This window comes from Sparus aurata, chromosome 1 (assembly GCF_900880675.1).
Source record: "Sparus aurata chromosome 1, fSpaAur1.1, whole genome shotgun sequence".
Classification (NCBI taxonomy): Eukaryota; Metazoa; Chordata; class Actinopteri; order Spariformes; family Sparidae; genus Sparus; species Sparus aurata.
Genome location: NC_044187.1, coordinates 35,449,534 through 35,473,493, shown reverse-complemented (window position 1 = coordinate 35,473,493; position 23,960 = coordinate 35,449,534). Strand labels below are relative to the sequence as shown.

The window sequence follows — 23,960 nt, the reverse complement described above, 5'->3', positions numbered from 1 at the left end:
AGGTAAGAGTCAGTAAGAGTGGATATTCACCGATGGGCCGTGAGTTAAACTCTGTGTCCAGAATCTCCAAAGAATGCACCAAGTCCCGCTGCGAGCTGGACGGGGCCTCTGTTGGATTAGCTGGACTCATCATTTCTTGTTCTTTTTCGTTCTGCATCTGCGCATAGACGTTGAGGCCTGGGATCTTCCTTGAGGAAAGATTTACAGTGAGGCACAGGGATAAAGACAAGAGCCTACAGAAACAACCAGGGGATTGGGAGTACATTATGTATAACCATCTTCAGCAAGACAACTTCACTTGTTTACTCAACTTCTTTGTAACTTTTGCGTATGCGATAAAGCACATTTGCATGTAAATGCTAGTTCAACAACCTAAAAGTAATAAGGTCTGTAAAAGTGAAGTTTTATTCTGTCTCTGCTTGTCTGCACATCTTCACAATCGTGTGTGCCCTTTTCCCTCGAAACTGCACCTTGGTGAGGAGACATAATTTAACATTTCAGAAAGGTCAAATGCCTTCGCTCAAAGGGCTTAATATTGATAGCGGCTGATGGCTGACTGACATTTCTTTTGCAAAGAATGACCTGACAAAAGAATTTCCACAGGATCCCTACAGATGTGTGAGGGAAAAGCCAATTCTCCACCAAGGAGCACTGCCAAGTGCCTGTGAAGACGTTTGACAGGCAGCTATCAACCTTCTCTGTAGCCTCACAGCCAGCTTTTGTTTACAAAGCTGTCAGGACTCCGTGACACCTTTCAGCACCTCCCTATCATGCACGGCGAGATGACTATATAGACATGACATTTCATGAACACTTTACCTCTTGAATTTGTAGATGACAAACACAGCTAAACCCACAACCACTACCGATAGCAGCATTAGCATGGCAGAGCCACTGTGGTTTTCGCTTGTGTCCACTAGGGGTGCTGCAGAGACAAGGAGACAAGAGCCACAGAGTGTCAGCAGGTAACAACTCACACGAGCTGTATTTCCACCCAGCTGAATCATGCACTGAGCACTTAACAGGATTACAGACACCTATGTTAATTATAGATGATCAATATACAATATACAGTAGTATGGACTTCTCTTACTCTTTATCTTATTAGACCTTTTAGGACAGTAGCAGCATCCCCAATAGGAAGAGGCACACAAACTTGTAACGATGCTCACTCTCTGAATGTCTCTGTGTAGCTACATGGTGGGAGCCAATCAGACACAGGGGTGGGGTTATTAGATGAGATGGGGAGCAAAAATAATAAAAGTATACCTGAGTGTCCTGTATCTAGGTGTCCTGATAGTCTACATGCTTTGTGTTCTGTCCCACTAACTACAGAAGTACAAAGGCCCTCCTGGGCAGCTCAAAACATATTCATGCAGCTGTGTTGCTTTACCTGCTGATAGGTGTGCTGCATACACGGTGACTTGGACCCCTGGCCGCAACGTGAACTGGACGAGGTTTTGATTTAAAGCGCCAAGCAGCACCTCGGAGAGCTGTCGGCACACAGAGGGAGACGTGACTTGGATGACCGATTGATTTTGGTAAAAAACAAAATGTTTATACATCGAGAGAGGTCGTCGCCAAGATCATCAGACCTCAGCCTCATCCATCCCAGGTATTCACACCTCATTTATTACCACTGTTCTGACATTTAAGAGCAAATCAGTTTGTTGTCATGATCAAACTTTCCACAGATTAATTCGATTTTTTATGTTGGACAGAAAAATAATTGGAAGCCAAACACCACTTTGCCCTTGACAACACTTCTGAAGGTGTTATGGTTTAAACGTCTGCCTAGTCATTCTGTGAATGATTGCCAAGGTAGTGGCCCGCCATGAAAAAAAATAAATAAAATGTTAGCTTAAATCAAGGTAACAGAGGAGGCTAGGAAGCAGGGATGGGTCCATTAACTCTGCCCTTGTAAATATTACTAAATTGAAGCTGGATATTTTGAATGCGCCAAAATGCGTTAGTGTTTTATCCTTTGTGATGATAGCCAAATAAACAAGACGATGTGAGTAATTTGTCCTCCCTGACACGGACATTTGAGATGTGCCTCTCTCTCATGTCTTTTGGAATTCGCTCTCGCTCATGCTTGTTGCCAAAAATTAAACTGCTGTTAACAATATGCTAACAGGTGAAATAAGGATGAATAGGCACTCACATCAATCAGGTAGGAGGCGTGAAATGTTGCCGTAGCCTCGACGCAGGAGATAATTACATGTGCAGTTTGTTAAACAGATATATGTCACACTACATTGGGCAAGTAGTGAATGGAACACAACATGAGAGAAGTGAGTTTGGTGAACAGGTGAACTGAACCGTGTTTAATGGAGATTTCTTGTATCAAACAATGGAATGTTTCCGCAAAACACACAGTAACACAGGTTAAAAGTTGGTTAAAAGGATGGTTATGTACATTGAATATATATCTGGCAGAGTTCACCTGATTTGGCCTCTTGTTTTTTGTGAACTGATTTTTTTCTTGTTGAATAAGAAACATAGATGGGCATTTATAGGTTGGGAACCAGCGGATACACAACTTAGTCGGATTAAAGCAGATTTGTTTTTTGGCCACTTGGGGACAGCAGACCAGACCGTAACCACAACGCTGACGTTTATATTTTCATCTTGTAAAGTTGATACGACACAAACAGCTGCCTATTTACGCATCCAACAGATGGAGCCGCATTAGCATTCGTTTGGTGTTGTGTTTCTGGAGGCGTGCCAGCTGCTGTCAGTCAAACCATGACACCGACCCGCCCCTCCTTCTGGTGGAGACAAAAAGGAGCTTGTTTTTCTTTTAACAATGAAAAAAAAAAACTATGCAATTGACATGTTGACACCATTATTGACTACGAAAAGAGATGACTATATATGGTTTAAAAACAACAAAACATTTAAAAAGACATTTTTTGAGGGCTTATACAGACTAGTCTTACTTTAACTTGTGATACATCTTAAAATAACATTAGTGTCAGACAAACAGAGGACAAGCATAAAAGAGCTGTAAAAACGGCAACAGAATTGATTTGACACAACTCTTAATTCACTTTCAACGCTGAACATTATTAGTGAAGGCCCCTGGCCCAAAGAAACCTCACTGCCTCGCCAACAACCCGGTCTGAGTGTTCCTGTTTATGTAAGAGTCTTTGTCTGTGGGACCGTTCCACTGTGATGCATAATGCATAGGATGCAGCCTCACTTGATCTCTGCTTTCCAAACTGCCACGTAACCTTCTGCGCTGAGAACATCTAACTTTGATATAAATCAGGCAGATTACCCTTACCCCAAGGTAAACTATAGAAAGCCACGGTCCAATCGCATTCGCTTTCAATCTGTTTGTCGGCAGAGATTCTTCCTTCAGTCGTCGAGGTTCTAATCCTTACAAGCAACCTAAAATGATATTCCAATACCATGAAAACACTTTTGTCTAATTCTATTTAATCCCCACTCGTGAAACAAGCATATACGGGGCTGCAAACGGAGGGCACAAAGCTAAACAAAATCCTCAATTCTCTCTGTGCAGATCCCATTTGTTCCTCTGCAGAGGCTTCATTTATCTTATCTGCCTCATTTGCCAAATTAATTGTGATATGAATGATGAGTAGCTTCTGTGGGGCTTCATCCCTCCCTTTATATTTCCTAGCAGTTTAAATTTAGACTATGCTTTGACTAATTTCTTTTTTCCCACTGTATACCAGGGTCAGTAAATCTATCATACATCCTAATAGGTAGAGCACGCTCTACACTTTTAAGATGCCAACCTTGAATGAAGATTTATTGCTGACTTGAAGGGGAGAGAATCTTTCCAGGCGATCGAGGTGTGAGTAGGGATGGAAGGGGAAAAATTGATTTCCTTCCCAGTTTTTCCTCCTCGACGGTGCTCGTGGAATTCTTCCCACGGATCAAATTTTTTTATCAATCAGTATCTATTACATGAGGCTCAAAGCTAATTCGGTCCATCTTGATGCACTGGTGATTTAGTGAACTAATCAACCGTGACAATTTCTTTGTCTGGCTTTTCAGGCTCTTTTGAGAATCCCACCCACTCCACTCCACCCCAGCACCCCCCTCACCTCGACACCCCCCTGGATGAGACTTGAGGGAGTCTGAGAGTCATTCCCCTTGATAACTTGTTAATACTTGTCAGGCTTATTGATGAGTCTATTGCAGAGATTCCTCAGGCGTGTTCTAGAATTAGACTCATGGAAAGACCCGGACATGCTTCAGTGGATCTATACTGGCATCTGCTGGAGGAAGGAGGAACTTAAATTTGAGTGTTTTTTTTTTTTGTTTTTTTTCAGCGAGCAATTACTGGAAAAGCTGCCTTTAGAGAGAAGCTGAACCATGACTCACATAAACAGACAAAAGGAAAGAATGTTTCAAACATAACTGTGGGGTTATGGTTGAATTAAAGTGAGGATAACAAGGTGAAATCTATCCACCTACACAAACACTGTCAAGAGCTATAAAAAGGCATGATTATGTTGCAGACCCAGACAGAGCAGCGGTTATAGTTTACCTGATCTAAATGAACAGAGCTCTTGTCTGGTTTCCCCTCAGTTAACTGCTTGTCAGGGAGGAGGAAAAACTCTGCTGCAGTGGGTAAACCTGGGAGGACGGTGACCAGAAGCTGATCCTCTCTCACGCCTGTGGCCTGGTGGGGAACGAGAGGGAAAGAGGGAACAAAGTTTTTAATAAAAGAGGCGCATGCATCCTCGATATCAAGTATTGTGAGTATTGGAAACTGGCTACAATATTTTATAATATCCACATATGTATAAAAATGTCAAGTTAATTAGTTATTTCACTGTTAACTAACAATGAAATGCTTTATAAACCATTTCAAATGGCTTGATTATATTCATAAGTATTTGTACTTAATCTTCAAACAGATAGTTCCTCCTTTAAACAATTTGCCAAATTTGTATTAGACTGCATGACACGTTAAGTCAATTGGACTGGGTGACATGGCTAAGTAGGATAATGATAGCTTAATGCTGCGGCAATATTGTAGGGATGACTATTGGTACTTTTACAAAATATAAACACAGTGTGGTGTGTTATGTGGCCATAATAACTAAGTCACACGAGAAGCTCACAAGAATGTCCGTACACTTGGGATTAATATTACAGCTAAAGCTATGTTTCAGTCAGAGGTTGAAAATTCCTAGTCAAACTTTCCAACGGTCAACCTCCAAGTGTTCCCGGTCCTCGACACCAAGTTATCAAAAAACTTGTCTACCAAAATGATGTGTCTTTAGCATGTTTGAATATGAGTGAACCCTCAGCAGTTTGGTCTCCATGCATGTATAAAATAAACAGAGGAGGGAAAATGACACAAGATAATAGACACCATTATAGATTTTGTTTTATGCACTTTTATATTTGAAAAATACCGTAATATTCCGTTCACTCGCCAAATGCTCAAACTGCTGTCAGCAAATACATCCTACCCCCTCCTCATGGGTGCTGCCACTGTTGTGCGACATCAGACAACTGTCCCCCTGTGAAGTGGTAGTGCAGTTCAAGTGGAAGTTGAACAAAGTGGGAACTTCAAGTGGCGTTTCATTGTACTTTTTCTCATAGGAGCTGAGAAGTTTCAGAGCTCTGAGTTGTTCAGAACATAGCATAATGGGCCAAAATGTTAAAATAATACGTAGCTGACCAGATGGCTGTTATGGAAAGTCACTGCACATTGATAAAGCATAACATTCGGTTGGCTTGCTTGCATGATTGCACAAAGAATTGTGGATCGCCCGTCATCAGCGTTGTGTACATTTTATTTCTTTTTTCCCAGTTTCCCAGATTCATGTTGATGTGTACGTATGTTGATGTGTATTTTCAGATACCTTTTTTTTTCCAAAATATTTAAAAACTTTCAAAACCATATTATCAAAGTTGGCGACCACCATGCACTGACTCTGGGGACGTGGACCCCCTTATTAGAAACCCAGATTTTACACAGCAAAATATCTCTTAACTGTCTGCCACCAAAAATCAAGATAGGAGAGGCAATGACTGGGTCAAGTAATATTCTCATTTAGGTTGCCTCTGATTCAAATCAAAGAAATAGTTTCACCCTTCTGGTACCACACAGGCTGCCCTATTTTATTGGAATAGGTTGTTGAGGCTGAAGTCAGCGTAGTCAGTCAGAGTTTTTTTTTTTTTTTTCTACAAGAGATCCTAAAACGGATTATCAGTTGGAGATAAGTGACTCTTTATAGCAATGAAGAAGAACTATGTCAAATGTGTGAGGTCTCTATTAGGGAAATGAGGGACGATGATGATGATGATTATGCATGCACTAACACAACATTTAAACCTTCTCTATTCAGATGCTTTATTAGGAGAATGTAGATGAATTTTGATGCATAGTAATTTACTGAATGTCTTCACTCCTGCAGGAGCCTCTGTTGTCGTTCCAGCTCTCGCATAGATTCGCTGCATTGAATCTCGGTGAATGTGAATTTTTTAAGCTATCGTGTCATATTTCCATCTGAAAGTTTTTTTATTCTTTTTTTTTTTTTTTTTTTTTTCCTTCACTGCCTTCCAGGCTGGGGTTGTCATGAAGAAATGATGGCAGTAACAGATAACAAAACAGACATGTTCACTGAAGACTGAGGAGCCGGGTATATTTTTGGCATCAATTTTGATTTTGCAGGATCAAAAAAGTGTGAAAATATGATGCAAGGCCCAGATTGCTTTTTTCCTGAGAATCACAGAAGTATTGACATTCTGAAGGTGTTGTAAAAAGAAATCAGGAAGTTAATGAGGCACAACCTGCAGCTGACAATGCCGTGTGTGGGTTTGAATCATGTCTCACATTTGACAGGGCGCAAAGCACGGGAGTTCCGGCGTCCCTTCAGGTCAGTGCTGCACGGACATTAAGCACATACTGACATTTATTCTTCTGTATGCTTCATCCATAACCTTGTTACTGCAACAGCCCTGAACTCGCAGTGTGTGTATGTGTACAGGCCGCTGCAATCAGCGTGCTCTTGAACTGCATTTTTACCCCTCTCCTCCCTCTTGCCTTGTCATTTATCATCATAAGAGTCAGATTCATGTCTCAAAGCCTCGGGGAGGTCACGATGCACTTACAGACCGTCAGAGGTCCTGTCAGGCGAGCACAGTATTTACCAGAGTAAACCAACGGTTTCTATGAAAGGACCTGAGAGAGAGAGAAAGAGAGAGAGAGAGAGAGAGAGAGAGAGAGAGAGAGAGAGAGCTTCACCTGGATCAGAGAGTTCCTGATGACTCGGCTCACATCCAGCCTCCATTCGGCAACATCAGGGTTGTGGTCGTCCAGGTTGGACGAAAAGGCAAGCAGATGAGATCGGAAATATTCTGCCAGGAGTAAAATAAATGCATGTGAGATTTTTTTATTTTTTTTTTTTACCTTTGATTTGTCATTTAATGTAGTTTATTTATGTATTTTGGGGGTGCTGTAAAGCATCGAAAAATAATCTAATCCAATAATCTAGAAAATTCCTTGCTACATAAATTGTACAAATGGTGCTCCAGTCAACACTTCCATCAAGTGTTTTTTAAGCCTAAACTGTGACAGACTGCGGTAGAATCTAGGGCTTTCATGTTATCCACCAAACTTGACTTCTGGTGTTTATAAGAGTGGCGTGGCTCCTTTAAGAACAGAGCAGATAGATAGATAGAGTGAGTGGAAAGCGTGTAATTAAGTCATCAAAATGAACGTTTTATTTTGACAGCCCCACTCTATTTCAACCTGTGTCTTGTTTTCATATCTAAACTCTGTAGCTCAGTTTAAATTTCATCAAAGTAACGGCAGTGCAATGGGAGCACAGCAATGTTACCGAAAACACAACAGGTCAGTCATTCACACAGGTTGTAACCAAACCAACAGTTCAACTGGATCATCTAAACCACTTCACCAGTCAATAAAACCAAAAGTGTGTGTAATGTTGGTAATAGTTAGTAAAGAGGATACAAAGGCTTGATGTCCAATATCCACTATGGTGATAGAAAAGGCAATGTTATACATCGGGACTGCTGTGGCACAGTGTCTGATCAATCATGACCGACTGGATGAAGGTTACTGACAGTAGTAACACTGAGATTTATAATAACATCGACAAATAACTTAAAAACCCATCTTTTTAATAAGGCCTATCAGCTCTAAATCCAGCCACATCAATCAACTTTTCTATTTCTTTATCTTGTGTTTTTTTTTTGTTTATCCATTTATTCTTGTTTTGTTGTTGTGCTGTTTTGTTTGTTCCACTTTGTTAAGTGTCATTGGGTACCCTGAAAGTCGCTATACAAATTAAATGCATTATTATTATTATTATCATTATTACAAATAAACTGTATTTAAATTGGAACAGTCCCGTCTGTTCACAACCAGCCTGCTTAATAAATTATATCGATGCCTCTATCGATCCAGTGCATCTCTAAATAGTAGACTGAGTTAAAAAGGAGCAGGTGGTTCTTCAGCTGCTTCATAAAGATGTCTGGAGGAGCCGCAGATCTTAAGCCCAAAAGGAGTGAGTTTCAAAGTTTAGGAGGAAGAACTTCAAGAGAACGGACTCCTTTAGCCTCAAGCCTGGAGTGAGGAACAATCAACAAACCCTGATCAGAGGGCCTTAGAGACCTGTCGGTGACATAACGGTGCACTAAATCTCTAATGGCGAGCTCTAATGGTTGTGAATAATTGTAATACTTTATTGGACAGGAATTCTGTGTACAACTGGTCTATTGTAGATAAAGAAGTCCATCTGTAATTTGCGATGGGTGTTTACATCTGGGGATTTAATTTGACTATTTACTTTCTCTTTCAAAGATGTTTGGGAAACCGGGTGGATAGTTGAAAACCCATCTGAATATCTGAGCAACTGTATTTAGTGTTCCCAGATCTCAGCAATTAGGAGGTGCCATTTCCTTTTACAGCCTCCCTGATGGTTAATAACAACAATTTAGAAATACTACATTATTCATGAGGCATTCAGAGATAATCTTAACCGTATAAACACACTTTTCTAAATAACAGAAACATATATCAAGGCTGTGATAATGACGAAGCAGCACAAAGCTGCCGTAGAGTTAGCTCAAACATCGCTGTGGCTTTTGGGTTTGGTTTTTCATTTATTGGTTAGGAGAGAGTTCCACAACAGCTGGCAGACATGGAAACTACCCGATTCATTAAAGGGGCTCTATGTAACAATTTGTGACAATTAAAACACATTATGGCCATATGTGAGTGGATTGACCTTCCCTGTCTCTTGGTTGCCTATGCAAGTCTGTGGATGATTAGTTTAAGTAGTTTAACGCGGCTGGAATGCGGCTTTCTTGTGAAGGACTCAGGCTGAATCTTCCGTTACAGTCCGTAAGAATGTGACTTTATACGCGTTCTCGAGTGCCTCATCTCAGTGCCTCTCTCTGCTCCACTAACAAAACAGCAATATCATCTGATCTGCTTTACGCTTGAGCGGTTGCTGAGGAAGTGCAGTGTCATATCTGGTGCAGTCTGGACCTGCAACAAATTCAATACTAACACATTTTTTGGAATAAACAGCGAATACTGCTCTGTGTGTCGGTGGGGGCAGAGCTACAGCTCTCGCTGCCTTCACGGCCCTGCATACTGAAACTGCGCTCACACGTAATCTCATGGCGAGAGAGCAGACGTAAGCAAAATGGGAATTAGCACGGTGCAGCAACTTGCTATAGAAACACGCTGCAGGGAGAAAAAACAAAAGCATCAAGTTAATTCAGACGAGTTGGGAGATGCGGGCAACACAGGTCTTCTGTTCTTCAGCGAGAACTGGCCGTGAGATTCCTAGATTCTGTCAACAGTTGTACGCCAGCTTATGTTAGCTCCAAGGGCTGGAATGTTTACCTTTGCTTGGCAGAACTGTCCGCGGCTGTTCAGGAGGTGTAATGCCATGTTCGGTCCAAATGTGGCGCTCCAAATTGCGTTCAAGGTCAATGATAAGACGCAACATTTTTCAAGTCAAGCGACAATCACGCGAGCTGAACATATTTGACTCAAGCATCAATTTTGCGTGACGCTATGTCGCAAAAGCCTATCAGACGTTCATGCCGCTGAGGGGGCCATTTGCGGAGAACCAGAACTGTACCATAAGAAATCTGCTCGTACAGAGACGGGACAAGAAAGGATTTGCCTTTCAGACTACCTGGTAAGTTTTGGAAATATGTTTGCACATCATAGCTCTGATTGATTCGAACTCCATACAGGGAAGAAGCAATGAGCAAGCATGAGTTCAGGCTTTATGCAAGACTGTATTGTTATGTTGTTAATTCGACGTCCTTTTGATTCATTTATTGCAGTCGGATCACAGATAAATCCCTTTGTTTGGAGTTCATTGTCGCTCTGCAGAGGCTGGATGTGGCTACCCTGACAGCTGAGGCTGCCTACACCTGCAGCTCATCTTATCATCAGCTCCAGAATCTGTTGTCATCTAGACACGGCGCGGTGAACTTCAGCGCGCTGCGTCCAACGCGTTTGCAGTCATTTTTATGGTGTCACGCGAGTAGACATGATTTAAAAATGAATAACCCCACAATCAAAATGAGCAATGCAACGTGAATATTTCTTAGCATTTGGTCTGAACACACCACAACAATGGATCTGTAAACCCCTCACATCACCATATAGTCTGTGCTGAACTATCGGTTCCAGTATTACAACTGGACCACAAACATTGGAGTTGAAAAATATTTAACATTGCCATGCTGTCTTATAAATCATAATAATGTTATCAGAAAACTACCTCTGCTAATTAAATCCACGCTTTAATATATAACCACGGTATTTACATCAACACAAGCGACTAATATGCCTGTTTTGAAATGAATAGCTTTGCTTACTGCATGCAGTTCACTTCAACAACATTACATTTACAAGTGTGAATATGTGGGGCGAATCACTGGAGAAAAAAACAGCATCAGACACGCAACTAACTCTGATCATACTTTAAATGTAGGCAGTGCTGATCAAATATGAATAAAGATTTTGTTACACACAGCCTCACTATACTGCAGCTGTCCTTTAAAATGTTTTTTGGATCATATTTTAGCGTACTCTAAAAACAGATTATGACCAGCCAATTTGGCTGCTTTGTAACTCTCTGGGGTGGATTGTTAAGGGGCCGATTATAAAAGTGTGGGCCCCAGGCAACGGTTTATTCAAGGTGGAGCATTCATTTTGATGTAATGCTGAAGAGTTAAATGAATAATAATGCCTCATATGTTACATTGTTGAACTGAATGTTTTGAACGGGAACTGCACTAGTTAAAAAAAAAATAAAAAATCAAATACAATTGTGATAAAAAGACAACTTGATGGAGGGTGGCAACTCTTGGGAACAATATTACAATATTATTAGCTATGAGGGTCATAGCCAAAGCAACAAAATGAGACCCAAGTTATCCCTAAATAATCATCATACAGTAAACTATCGTGAGACATGTATTTGTGAGTTTACAGAGCAGCACAGTCACAGAGTTGCCTCACCGTGGACGGCGATGGATTTCCTGTCCTGCAGAATGGAATTCCCTACAGACACCTGCACAGTAACTGTACTGATGCCTTCCCGGGGGAACGTGCATGACACACTTCCCTCTAGGGTGATTACTGGCTGCTGGGGGAGAGAGAGAGAGAGACATAGAGGAGGTAGGGGGAGATGAGGAGAGTCTCACACTGCTGTTATTTACACTATAGAGGTGTCAGCCTGCTAGTGCACTGTGAAAACACACACGTTCACACACATACAAGCACACTGTGAGAGCTGCAACAATCTGTGCCCTGCCTCGCACAGTGTCGGGGTCCACAGAGAGTTCCCTGTGTGACACCAGCAGCTCCTTCCTGTCATCACTCACGTCTCCATTTGTTCTTCAAAAAGCTATAAGATGCTAATCCTGCCGCGCTTTGATACAAACCGACATAACTGGCTGTCCTTGTGGAAGGCCCCTGATGGAGCCGAACAAACACATTTACATAGCTGCAATTACGAAGACAGATAATGAGAGGGGAGCTTTGCTCCATACAGGGCTTCCAGCATGCAGTGAGATGGAGGTTGACTCTTTTAAGCGACTTTACATCTTAGTCTCTTCTTGCCAAGAAAATAACATCTTACTAAGATTCAACCAACAATTTAGAAGCTGGCCTATTTTCTATGTACACATTTAAAGTGTTAGTTCACAAAAATAATAAGAAATACTGTATATTCAAACAGGGTCACAGGTAACAGGTGAGGTTGGTTCACCACTTCATGAAACACATGATTGCACAACAAAGAATATATAATTTTTCAATTACGTACATGTTAATTTTCCATATAATTGTATTACACAAGTTAAATATAAATGGTGACAAAAATGCATTTATTCCCGTCAGGTATCATATCTTTGAGGTATGTTTGGTGGGTGCGTAGCCATTACGCACCTTTAGCCAGACAGATCAATGCTGTGCTGCGTTGGTACTGGTGGATAGCCTATCAGCAGGATTGGCATAAAGCCCACCATATAGGTGTTCATTGCACCTATGTTCTTCTAGATTTTGTCCAGGCTGAACAAGACCCAGGCAAAGTGCGAGGGAAGAAGCCACACGTAGCTTACTGCTAGTATCTAAAGATAATTTAGCAGGTAAATTTGTGTGAAAACAGTACTTCCTCTCTGTCTAAACATGATAATGCATAATTTGACTTCTGCTGTTAGGTGATTAACTAAGTAATGCAATTACGGTATGTAATCAAATGGTGAATTAATTACATTTTATAAATATCCGCTGCTTCTGAGTAACCGCGACAATTTTTTAAGAGAGACTTATTTTTTTTGGTTGCTTTTAACATATAATCATTCTGTGCTTTAATGTGCACAAAAGAAATCTCGCTTTCCTGCATTATGTAAATGGGAAGACATTTCAAAGGCAGATATCTCAAAATCTGTGTGCAAAAAAATCGAACTATCTGCATGGCTTGATGCCACCAGGGATTAGTAGAAAAATGTGTCTTTTCTGACCCTTCAACTGTGGGATTGATCAGCTCTGCAAAGCACTTTCAGACCTTAGCTGAAGGAATTAAGAGTAAAAATAAAGGATGGATACACTTCACTGACTATTAGTGATTTAGCTGCTTTGAGTTCTATTACATCAGCATGCTCCACAATTTATATTGAACCTGATTAACGAGGCCGCAGTTCTTGCAAGCTAGTTGCACAAAAATAGCTTAACAAAATAATGATTCTCACGTTTTGGAGCAGAAGAGTCAGCATCCTACTTAATTGCAATCGGGCAAAGGCGTAACAAAGTAAAAGCTCAGAGAGAAGTAAAGTCTTGAGTTCACAGTACCTCTGTGTTATTTCCAATCCACCATATGTAGGTGACCGTTCCCACTTGGCTGGGCCACAGAACAGCAGTCAGGTTCACTTCCTTATTCCTCACCGCCACAAAGGGAGCTGAGAGATGGATATACTCCAGCTGACCTACTCAGGCACACATATACATCACATGGTGAACTCGATGCACTGCGCGCAATGTGCAAAAAGGGGAAGAAAAAACAACGTTATCGTTTCAAATGGAGAAAAAAAGAGTGGCTTTATAGGTGTGGATGAGTTTGTTCAGAATTATCTCCTGCGCTGGGACCGTTGGATGCCATCTGTGTGTTATTTTTCATCCGTGGCACTCCTGAGCCTGCGGTGGCTCTATTTGTTTGGCTGGCACATAGAATTGACAGATTGGCGGGGGCAGCGTCGCTCCCTGATCAATAAGTCAGCTCTGTTACATCTGTCATCCCCTGAATACACCAGGGGTGGTCAGCGCCATTACATGTGAGGCTGCATAGGCTTCCATGGGCTGAGCGTCTGTGAAGCATAAGCTGCCTTGAGTATAAATGTAGTGGGGTTTGTTCCATCTCGCTTGTTTGTTTGGTTATGGGAGGAGAGTGTGTTCTGTGCAGAAATAAAGCACAGAACGTGCTGTTTAGTGTGTGTAAGCTGACAAGGCTCATTTCAACAGAATGTGATAAAAAGTGTGAAGCAGAGAGAGCCGAAAGTGTGAGTGCAAAAAACTGACAAAAAACTCCTATCTAAATAAATACACATGTATTCAAACAAACTCCTCAGTAGCTCACATGTTACATGCAGGTAGAGCATGGTAGTCTCAGAGCCGAGGCTGTTCTCCCCGGTGGCGGTCACACGGTAGATCCCTACGGTTTTGTAGATGTGTTTGATTCCGTCCTCAATGGAGCTCACGTTGGAGTAGGTCACAGCGTGGCCGTCTCCAAAGTCCAGCGTGATGCTCGTCCTCGCCCCGTCGCCCTGCACAGAACAAACATTCTCAGGGAATCCGCAGGTCCCCTAATCGCCAACACATTCACTCAGGTTTCAACTAACTTGTTGCGTCACACTTCACTAAAACAGAAGACTTCTGGGAAAAAGGTGCGTAATGGTCAAAAAAGTTATGTTCTCGTCATTGCGTACTTTAGATGTAAAGGTGCACCAAAGGGTGTCTGTAGTCTGAAATCTTGAATTCTTGTGAATTGTTTACTGTATCTTATGTAAAACATTAATGTGTGATGAATTGCCACTCGCTTAAAGCGAAACTCTCTCCAAAAAGCAACCGAGGCTTTATTTGGGATTGAATATGAGTCAAACCTTCGTGTGTCGATGTCGATACCTGAGTGCGACCTAACAGGCAGGAGAGTAATGGTGAACCGCTCCTCAAGCATGCCTGTCAGGTCGCACTAAGGGATCAACACTTTTTGTCTGGCATGACGGCGACGCGCAGGAGGTGCAGCAGCTAATGTGAGTAGTTCAAAAACCTTCTTTTTCATAAACTCTGTGTACACAAACAATGTTCTCTATGCTCGTGTTCATGAGTAGGACCCTGGTGATGCTGCGAGCAAAGTTGCAAGCAAAGTTTCATGTTGTGTCGAGCCTTCTTAGTGTTCTAAAAATAGCGATTTTGATGCTAGCATGTCATGCCCCGTGCACTCCCGTTCAAAATTAACGTGCCCAAAACCGAAACTACGGTAAATCTTAAAAGTGCCTCTTTCGTCGTAATTATGCTTTTACACGAAGGTTTGACTCATATTCAATCCCAAATAAAGCCTCGGTTGCTTTTTGGCGAGAGTTCTGCTTTAAGAGCCATAGTCAGGGGTACCAGATTAGGGTTAGGGTGAAACCCATGAGTCAAAAAAAACAACTTATCATTCATTAACTCAACTGTCCTTCATGAGGAAAAAGAAGCACAATGGCTGTGTTTTATGCAACAGCGTGTATATTATTATCTGTTTCATAAAATTATTTGTATTTTTTGAATTTAAGCAATCTGGTGCCTATCACACCTGTCCATGTAACATTACTGCCTGACTGCATGCAGAACTACTTTACGTGAGAAGAAAACTAGAATTAATAATGACCGGAACTTTTTTTTGCAGATCATCAGCATGTCACAGTGTCACATCATTTTATCCTGTTAGACATTAGTGTAATTGTGTCCTAATTATTATATGAATTGTTGTGCAATTGTCAAACATTTGGAGTTTGACAATTGCACAACAATTGGAGTTGGAGTCCCTGCTGTAGCCAATGGAGAGCCACAACAGTGCCCTTCTGTGGGCAACACCAAAAGAATACTTCACATGCTTACTAAGGCTATAACCAATCAGAACCTGCATTTAATTTAATTTTCAGGAAAGAAAAGACAACATTGAGGATTCTGGACAACTGACCATAATTCGGGACAGTCCTTTAGTTAGTTAGTTTCAAACGAGTGATTTACTAAATTGCAAGAAATCAAGAAATATCTAAGCTAATTTAAACTTTTGTCATGTAAAAGTTGATTACTAGGATGTGTGTAACTGCATTTGATTAAAAGCAATAGGCGATATAAACGGGACATCTGGTGTAACAACACAAGTTAGCGCAACTCCAAAAATGATAGTGTAAGGGGATATTTTTATGATGGTTTGATTCATTTATGTCTGTACTTTCATTGATTTCATTCATTCATGATTTTACCAGTACTGTTAATATTCTGTGTGCTGTAAAAATATAGATTTTTGAGAATGTCTGGGTGCAGCTTTTTGGGGTACAACCAGCTCCAGGTGAAGGTCTTAGAGTGGTGAGCACGGATGTGTTATTTCAACTGGACAAAATTCCATTCATTGCTCACCCAGTGCAAAAACCAAAAAAAGGGTTCATCCATCTTCATGTTGTGTAGCATGCACAGCCCATTACTTTACACTGGGATGTCACATACTTGTACACAGATATAATGGATGAAGCCCTCACACACGCAGTTCAAAGAGTTTTGATATGCAGTTTTAAAGCTCCGGGTTTTAAAGACATATCTTTTATAATGGTGCTCTGTGGGGAAATGTTTTTTGGGCCACAGGGTATTTTTTCACTGCAATACTGCGAGTAGCTCCTGTCACAAATTGGCAGCAAGACTGAGTGGCAGCTCCAAGCTCTCTTAATCCATTCATGGCTCTATGGCGGTGTGGCTGTGTCTCTATGTCAAATCACTTTTGGTTGAGAAGAGCAGCAAAGGCTATTAGGGCTGTTAGTGAAGGCTTTACAGTGTAAACTGTGTCCTAAATCTTCGTATTCGATACTGACACAAAACACTGTGTTTGTTTTATTTCATCATGCAAATCAAGTCAGTAACAGGATGATGATGACATGACATGATCGGAGCTGAGCATAGTTCTTTGTCCCCATAGAAACGATCCAGCCAGGGGATATTGTCTGTAGTGGCAAGCAGGAAACACAGCTGCCAGCATCAGCCAACTACGAGTCCTACTCCACATTTTTAACAATTTGACTGTGAAACGTGGTTGTCACTTGGCAGGAGAGATAAACAAGAATATGACAAGTGTTTCTAGTGTCACTTCCGCTTTGATACAGTATGTCTGAAGGGAATACTGCTTCCTAGAGTACTAACTTACACTTTGTAAAGTTGGGTTATGTGGAAAATATCTCAGACTTGATGTAACAATTTTTTTGTTACCATAAAATAACAGCTTCAAAATCATTTTGATGGTACAGTGTCATGTAATAGTATGGATGGTGTCTCCTTCACAGCCACTCTCCTTAGCACTTGTTTCTGCTCTGCTCTCACTTCAGTGACAGGGTACATTCACAGCATTACATACATGTTTAAGGTAAGATACAAGTTTTGACACATAACACTGTTATGATGTAATGAGCTTCAGTTGTAGTTAGCACCTACTTTATATGTGACAAATCGTTACAGCCCTGGGCTATGTATTTATGACAGTGCTGTTGCACACAGAATCTGTGGGGGTCCCAAATCGAACAAAATGCTTCTTAATGTTGCTTAAACCGTCTATACATTGTAAATATAATGAGATGTTCTTGGGGTGACAGTTCATTTTGAGAAGCACATAAAACAGCTTACCTCCTCAAGAAAAACAAGGAAGGTGACATTTGTTCCCAGTGTGGCTGTCAGCGTGCCCTCACTGGTGACCAGGTGGAGACCTCTGGGTGCTTGGATGGGACACTGCTGCCTTCTGGCTGTGTACTCCATGCTGACTCCAGCTGTACAGTTATTAGACACCACTTTTCTGTAGCTGGGGTTGGAAAACACAAAAAGCTTGTGTGACTGACTGCAGGAGAGCAAAATCTCTGTCACCCTGATGTGAATAAAACAAAGCAATTGTAGCAGGAACAAAAAAAAAAAAAAACAGCAGTGCGCTTTGATTTCAATTATCCAGAGTAGCAGGGGTACTGTGTTTGGAAAGAGACACTGCTGATTACATGTTTGTTTGTCAAAGCTGTGCGAATCACTTGACTGCATGGGGGCACGGATAGATAAAGGTGGAAATCTCAGAAGCTGGACGAATAACAGCTATCTGCATGGCTGCAAAACATGAGAAGTAAAAGACTAAATGGATGAGATGGAGGGTCACGCCTTAAAAATGTATACTGCACCATTTCAAATAGAAAATCTGACCACCAAAGTTACAAGTGAGTCTAGAGAGCTGCATGTTTCCTCTGTCTGCCATGTTTCATAAACAGTCCATACACTGTAGACTCTACACCAAACACATACAATTGAAAATGTCTGACTCACTTCGTGTCTGGAGTGTTGTTAGCGTGGTGACTGGACATAAACAGGAGTATAACCCGGGTGCCATTTGGCAAGGAATCTAAACTGTGTAAGAGAACGGTTGCTTCTGAAATGACCCCATATTTACTATATTAACCAAATTTGTGTGCTGAAATGTGTGTACTCGAGGGCACCCTCAAATACTCCACAGTCAGAGGACAAAAACATATCCATTACTTGCAGAAAGTAGTGTTTGTTCAAAGGACAATGTTTTCATAAGCATTTGTCGGTGAAATGTAAATGTTCAATTTTACTTTTTTGCAAGCACTTTAAAGACCTCTTACCCACCTCTTAAAAGTTTAAATACTACCATGAGCCATTGCTCAACTGAAGAAATGGCTCTATAGCTCATCAGTGCAGCTGATGTCGCAGTGTTGGCGTTGTTCCTGTTGCTCTAGGAGACATAACAGCAGCTTATGCAAAAGTGACAGTCAACTTCAGAGCAAGCTCTTGTGGCTATACAGGTCGTTCACCCAGGAAATCTAGGTTTTTCCCAACGTATTATTGTACATGTTTGGTTTTGTCTTTTGCAGTTTGGAGTAAACGAGGAGCTTACAAAATCTTTAAAAAAGTGTACGAGCTCGTGCAAGGAGAAGAATTGGGTTGGTGGTCTGGACACATTAGCAAATTTTCACCCCAACCTCGATCTTTTCCTTAACCTAACCAGGTAGTTTTTGTGCCAACTGTTTTGCCACGGTAACCATGTGACCATGAAGGCCTAATCTGGATTGTTTACAGTCATATTTCACACTGAAGAGGGTATTGAATCTTTCATTTACACTATTTTCAAAGCCTTGACATGACTCACAAGCTATTTTTCTCCTACACTAGATTGCATCAGTGGGTAATGATTGTTTTATAAAAGTGAACGTTTGATCATATAGCCCACATGTTCGTGAGCTTGTCCTTTTTGTCCCTCGGAAACTAATTAATGTACCCTGAGCTATTCATAAGAATGTGTGTGTCGATTCTGCTCTGCTCTCAGGTCTGTGCTTTTACCCAGTGCTGTTAAGGAATGTCATCCCCATGGTGCAACTCCTGGACATCGATGATGGATGGAACCAAAAGGCGGGGGTGCATTTGCCGTTCGTCCGTCTCTCATAGCCGTAATCGCTGTTATGATCCGAGTAGACACAAGCACAGCAGTTAAGTTAAGCAGTTATCCTCAGATACCAGCCCACACAGGATACAATTGACACTATTTACATTTCCATTAAAGACAACAAGATGAAAACCACACGTTTCCTGGTCCACCAAATGCCTGTGTGAGCCAGCATATTGATTTTTTTTTTTTTCATTCCTGAGGCTGTGTTTGGAAAATTTGATTAAAGATTATTTCAGGTTAGAATAACACTCCCAAAATGACTGATATTACTCACAGGAAAAAGTCAATGAAAAATTAATTAAATATTCAAAGCTGAAAAAACATAATCTGCGCTGTAGTTTAGGTTTATTGGAGTCTTATTAAAATTGTAAGACACAATTGTAAAAAAAAAAAAAAAAAAAAACATTGTATAAACTTGATGTCGTTTTAGTATTGACTTCAAAGTAGTTACAGCAATTGTTGTGTGCCTCCCTGCCCACGAGCTGTTTGTCCTACAAATGAAAAGGCAGAGCAGCGTTGTGTCCCCAAAATGATAGGGACAAATTGCCCCAATTAGTACAACATGCACACAGATGCAGAAGTGTTGTGATTGTTAATGAAAGCTATTAGGCTTGGTGATTTATGATTTTGATGGTGCTTATTCCAAGAGCTGCCTCACTCAAGAGACGTGCTGATTTGGGACCAAAGTGAAAGGAAAAAAAAGCAACACTAATACTGCTGATTGTTCAAAGAACGGCAGTTGTGAGGCTGTGGGAACACATTCCGTGTGACTGTAGCTGTGATGTAGAGTCACTACAGTAGCTACAAGAGCAGCTGTGAATTTTTATTTTTCCTCCGACCACTTTGGCACATGCACGATGGCACACATTCAGGTAACCATCCAAACATACGTAAACACACGCCCACACACAAACAGACATCTACAGATACAGGTTTAGGCAGTTGAATGGGTTCCATATAGCAGCAGCAGTAGCCAGAGCTCCTCTATAATTATAATCTGGAGGTTATGCATGACATTGATGTCATATCTTTTAATCCATCACTTAAAGCCAGTTTCCTTAAACCTGGGGACATATGACAGTATGTATTCACACTATTAATAAGGATGTTTTTCAGTGCCAAATGCATTAGAAATAGCTTCCTTAAAGGATAAATTCACCCAAGAATCTAAGTTCAGTCATTATCTACCAACCGCTATGATGAAAGTTGGGTGAAGTTTTGTAGTCCACAGTACATTATTGGAGCTTTACAGCAAAACAGAACTGCAGCATTCTCCTAAACAACTGAAGTAGATGGGGACTTAACAAATACCACCTTAAAAAAAATTAACGTTAATAAAGTGGGTCCATACAGCTCATCGGATGTTATCAAAGACTCCAGAATACCCAAGGTATTGATTTAATAATACGTTATTTACACACCTGACTAATATATATATCTATATATATATATCTATCTATATATATATCTATATATCTATATATATATATATATATATATATATATATATATATATATATTTATATATATATATATATATATATATATATATATAGATATAGATATATGTGTGATATCAAAAATCCACAAGTCTTTCAACCAGTGAGAATAGATTTATTTCAGCCTAAGAGAAACAATCAGATTAAGCGTTTGCATGGTAATTAGGCACTTATATTTTCCTATTGAATGGATTATCAAGGGTTTCCACCAATTAAGATTGGATCAGACTCTTCAGATTGAGGTGGTTACATGAAGCATTCTTGTTCTGATTATTAGTGGAATATTAAGTTCCATATTAAGGAGTTGGACATTTTGGACCTTGCTTAATTTCACGTGAAAATACAAAACAACACATTTTGCAGAATGCAGCCACCATAAGTCTTTATATAAGACGTTTAAGGCCTTGTCAACACCCACATACTTCAAACTTCATGCCCTCATTTGTAACCCTGGCTTTAGGTTCGAAATGTGTTGTCTCCACCTGCAAGCTAAAATAACCCTGATGGCATCATTAGCCAAAGAAAACATTATGTTTTCACAGCCTGTGTAAGTAAATTGACTGTGGTGGAGTTCCCCTGTAACAACAACACAGAAGGGAATACAAATAGGACAGTATTATGGTTAAAAAAAAGAAAAAGTACACTCACCATTCAAAATCAGCCTCCGTGCATTCACAGGGGCCCGACGTCATGGACACAGAGTATGTCTTTCCCATAACACACCTGGATGTGGGCTTCAGCTTTCGGTAGATTCTTTTCACTCCCATGAGGCACGGCTCTCCCTGTGGGCCCGATTCCAGGAGAGAACCAAGAGGAGAGAGTTTAAAAAATTAGCTACTCTTGGAACTTGCCTTCATAAATAATTTACACGGTGCAGCCAACCGTGTGTGCCTCTCACTGTGTGTGAGAAGCACTGGTGCCTTACTTGAGCGTGTTGTGCATCCCTGTTCAGTGAATTTTTACAGGCTTGTGCTGTTTGGTGTGCTTAACTTAACAACTGTTCCCCCTTGCATGTGTCACACTGGTGAGTGTGCTGCTTGAGCTCTTTTTTTAGAGATTTTTTTTCTATTTTTTTGTGATATTGAGATGAACGAATAAGAAGCAGCTACAGTTGCAAAAAGCTGCCAGCACCCGTTCCATTTTTAGCCACGTACCAATGCGTAGGAAGTGAATATAAAATCAGGCCGGGTACAAAAAATATGATAACACCAGAATGTTTCACTACATCCTTCACTACACTGCTCCTCAGTTTTTGTGGGGTTTTTTTTCAGCAGAACATTCTGCCTTTGTGCATTAGGTGTCAGTAGTGAGATGCTTAAAAACTCAGGCTGTATCCACAAATAGACTTCCAGCTCCTGAAAATGGCCTTAACTTTCCCAATGGACTGAAAACACAAACATTGTCCTCTGTTTTTAGGTAGTGTTTTGCAGCCGACCCGGACTTACTGCACCTATTTTAGGACAGTTAGCCCAGTAATTGGCTTGGACTCTCGTCGACTTCCATACTATAAGTTCTGATCATTAGCCTGCTCTGAGCATATGGGTGTCTAAACCAATTACAGAACTGGGCCATAAATAAAGGTGTGCTCTAACTCTCTGGCTCAGGATCAGGCCTGACCAGGTTGAGGGGTTTTTCGGGCAGGTTTAATCTATGCAGGGGGTAGGGAGGTAGGGTTGGTTCACTCAGAGCATCAGCAGGAATCTGCATAAGTGCTCTGGGACCTGAGAGACATCCGGCTTTAGTCTACTAACTGCGCAGCCAAGCTAAAAGCAGAGACGGTCAGCAATTGATTTCACATTACTGGCATTTGATCAAGTGGCCCCGCTCAAACTAACCTGCATTTCAACCAAACAGACTACAGGCTGTAGATTGAATTTTCCATGAAGTAATTGGCATCTTATTTTGTAATAATGGCCCATTAAGTCAAAACTTGAATCCTCGTTAGGGATTTTGTTTATGCAGCAGAATAGAGTTGCATCCATCGGCTCAGAGTTCTGACATAAGATACATAAGCTGCTTGGAATCACTTCCTCTATGTTACCTTGACACTGTTTTACTCTCTCTGTCTCTGTTGCATTTGAGTGTCCCAAATTCTTTGTGCACCCTGAAACATTTCCACAATATAATGCTTTTGATAGAGGTGCACATCAAAGGCTGTATCTGAAATGACTTTGGTTGTACTATATAGTGCAAACTCTTTATAGATGTAGAAATTACAGTCGTGCCAAAATTCACCTCAACTACTGAGTGTCTGATCTAGTGGAAGATGAGAATAAGTAAACAAGGGAGTCATTTCGGAGACAGCTAAAAAGTTATTTAGCATTGGGTGCAGGCTGTAGGTCCCAGAGGGGCCCCTAAACCAGAGCCTTTCTTTGGACTGTTGTTTGAAAGTCAGGCTGGGGTCAAAGTAGACACGTTGGGATGACATTCTTATGTTCCTCATCCTGATCTGGATGTTCTGATACTGAGCATTGGAAGCTAAAATTCAAACAAGACTAGGTTAAAACGTAATGTTTGGCTGGACCATGTGTTGTCAAGGTGCAAACATGCGCCAATTAATTCCTGGGGGAGTCAGTGGTAGAGCTTTAATATTATTTCCTGGTTTGGAAATGCTCAAAAACTGCAGAATATTCCTTTGCGAAGACAAGGTAATTTAGGAAAGAGTTGAGTTGTTATTACATTCACAATTTACATTAATTGATCCCTTTTTTTTAGCCCTTTATATGTAACTCATTATTAAGACAAATTTAAATAACACATTTCCATTTAAGCTTAACTATTCCCTGTTCTGAATTTTACACATTTCATGTTTGCCTTGTCTTATTTCAGAACCATGTACAATTTCATCTTTACAAATGCTTTCAGTTTGGGCATTTCCTTCACAGAGTTTTCATTAAATCAGACAATAATGTTGTATTCCTTTATGCCGCCTTCATTCATTCTCTAGCTTGCTCGACCACTGCTGCCCTGTCTCTCGCTGTCCCCCTCATTGAGGTGGGGAGTCGTGCCAAATTCAAATAGAGCTTCAATGAACGGGGACCAACAAATCCTGAACAGTATGCCTCTAAACTAAACAAACTAATGATAACAGAATGCATCATCTTCCAGCTCCATCTCATTTCTACCAGTTTGGTCACTCTTCATGTTTTCACGGTCAGTGAGCCTCTGTGTGTGGGGAGGGGAGGGCCTCAGCACTGTGACCTATGTGCAGCAGCTGAGTGGGAAA

The 23,960-nt window shown here is 40.9% G+C and overlaps 1 protein-coding gene across 1 annotated transcript in view; it reads right to left on the bottom strand.

Moving 5' to 3' along the window:
• Nucleotides 1-23,960, bottom strand: part of LOC115585798 (VPS10 domain-containing receptor SorCS1-like) — a 58,585-nt gene that overhangs the window by 11,869 nt on the left and 22,756 nt on the right. The window contains exons 12-22 of the mRNA XM_030424436.1: nt 21,383-21,516; nt 19,130-19,243; nt 17,420-17,591; nt 14,127-14,313; nt 13,346-13,479; nt 11,513-11,636; nt 7,241-7,353; nt 4,526-4,660; nt 1,394-1,493; nt 820-925; nt 31-188 (exon numbers count right to left, since the gene is read on the bottom strand). Coding sequence (XP_030280296.1) covers nt 31-188; nt 820-925; nt 1,394-1,493; nt 4,526-4,660; nt 7,241-7,353; nt 11,513-11,636; nt 13,346-13,479; nt 14,127-14,313; nt 17,420-17,591; nt 19,130-19,243; nt 21,383-21,516 — 1,477 coding nt within the window. The remainder of the gene's footprint in view (nt 1-30; nt 189-819; nt 926-1,393; nt 1,494-4,525; nt 4,661-7,240; nt 7,354-11,512; nt 11,637-13,345; nt 13,480-14,126; nt 14,314-17,419; nt 17,592-19,129; nt 19,244-21,382; nt 21,517-23,960) is intronic.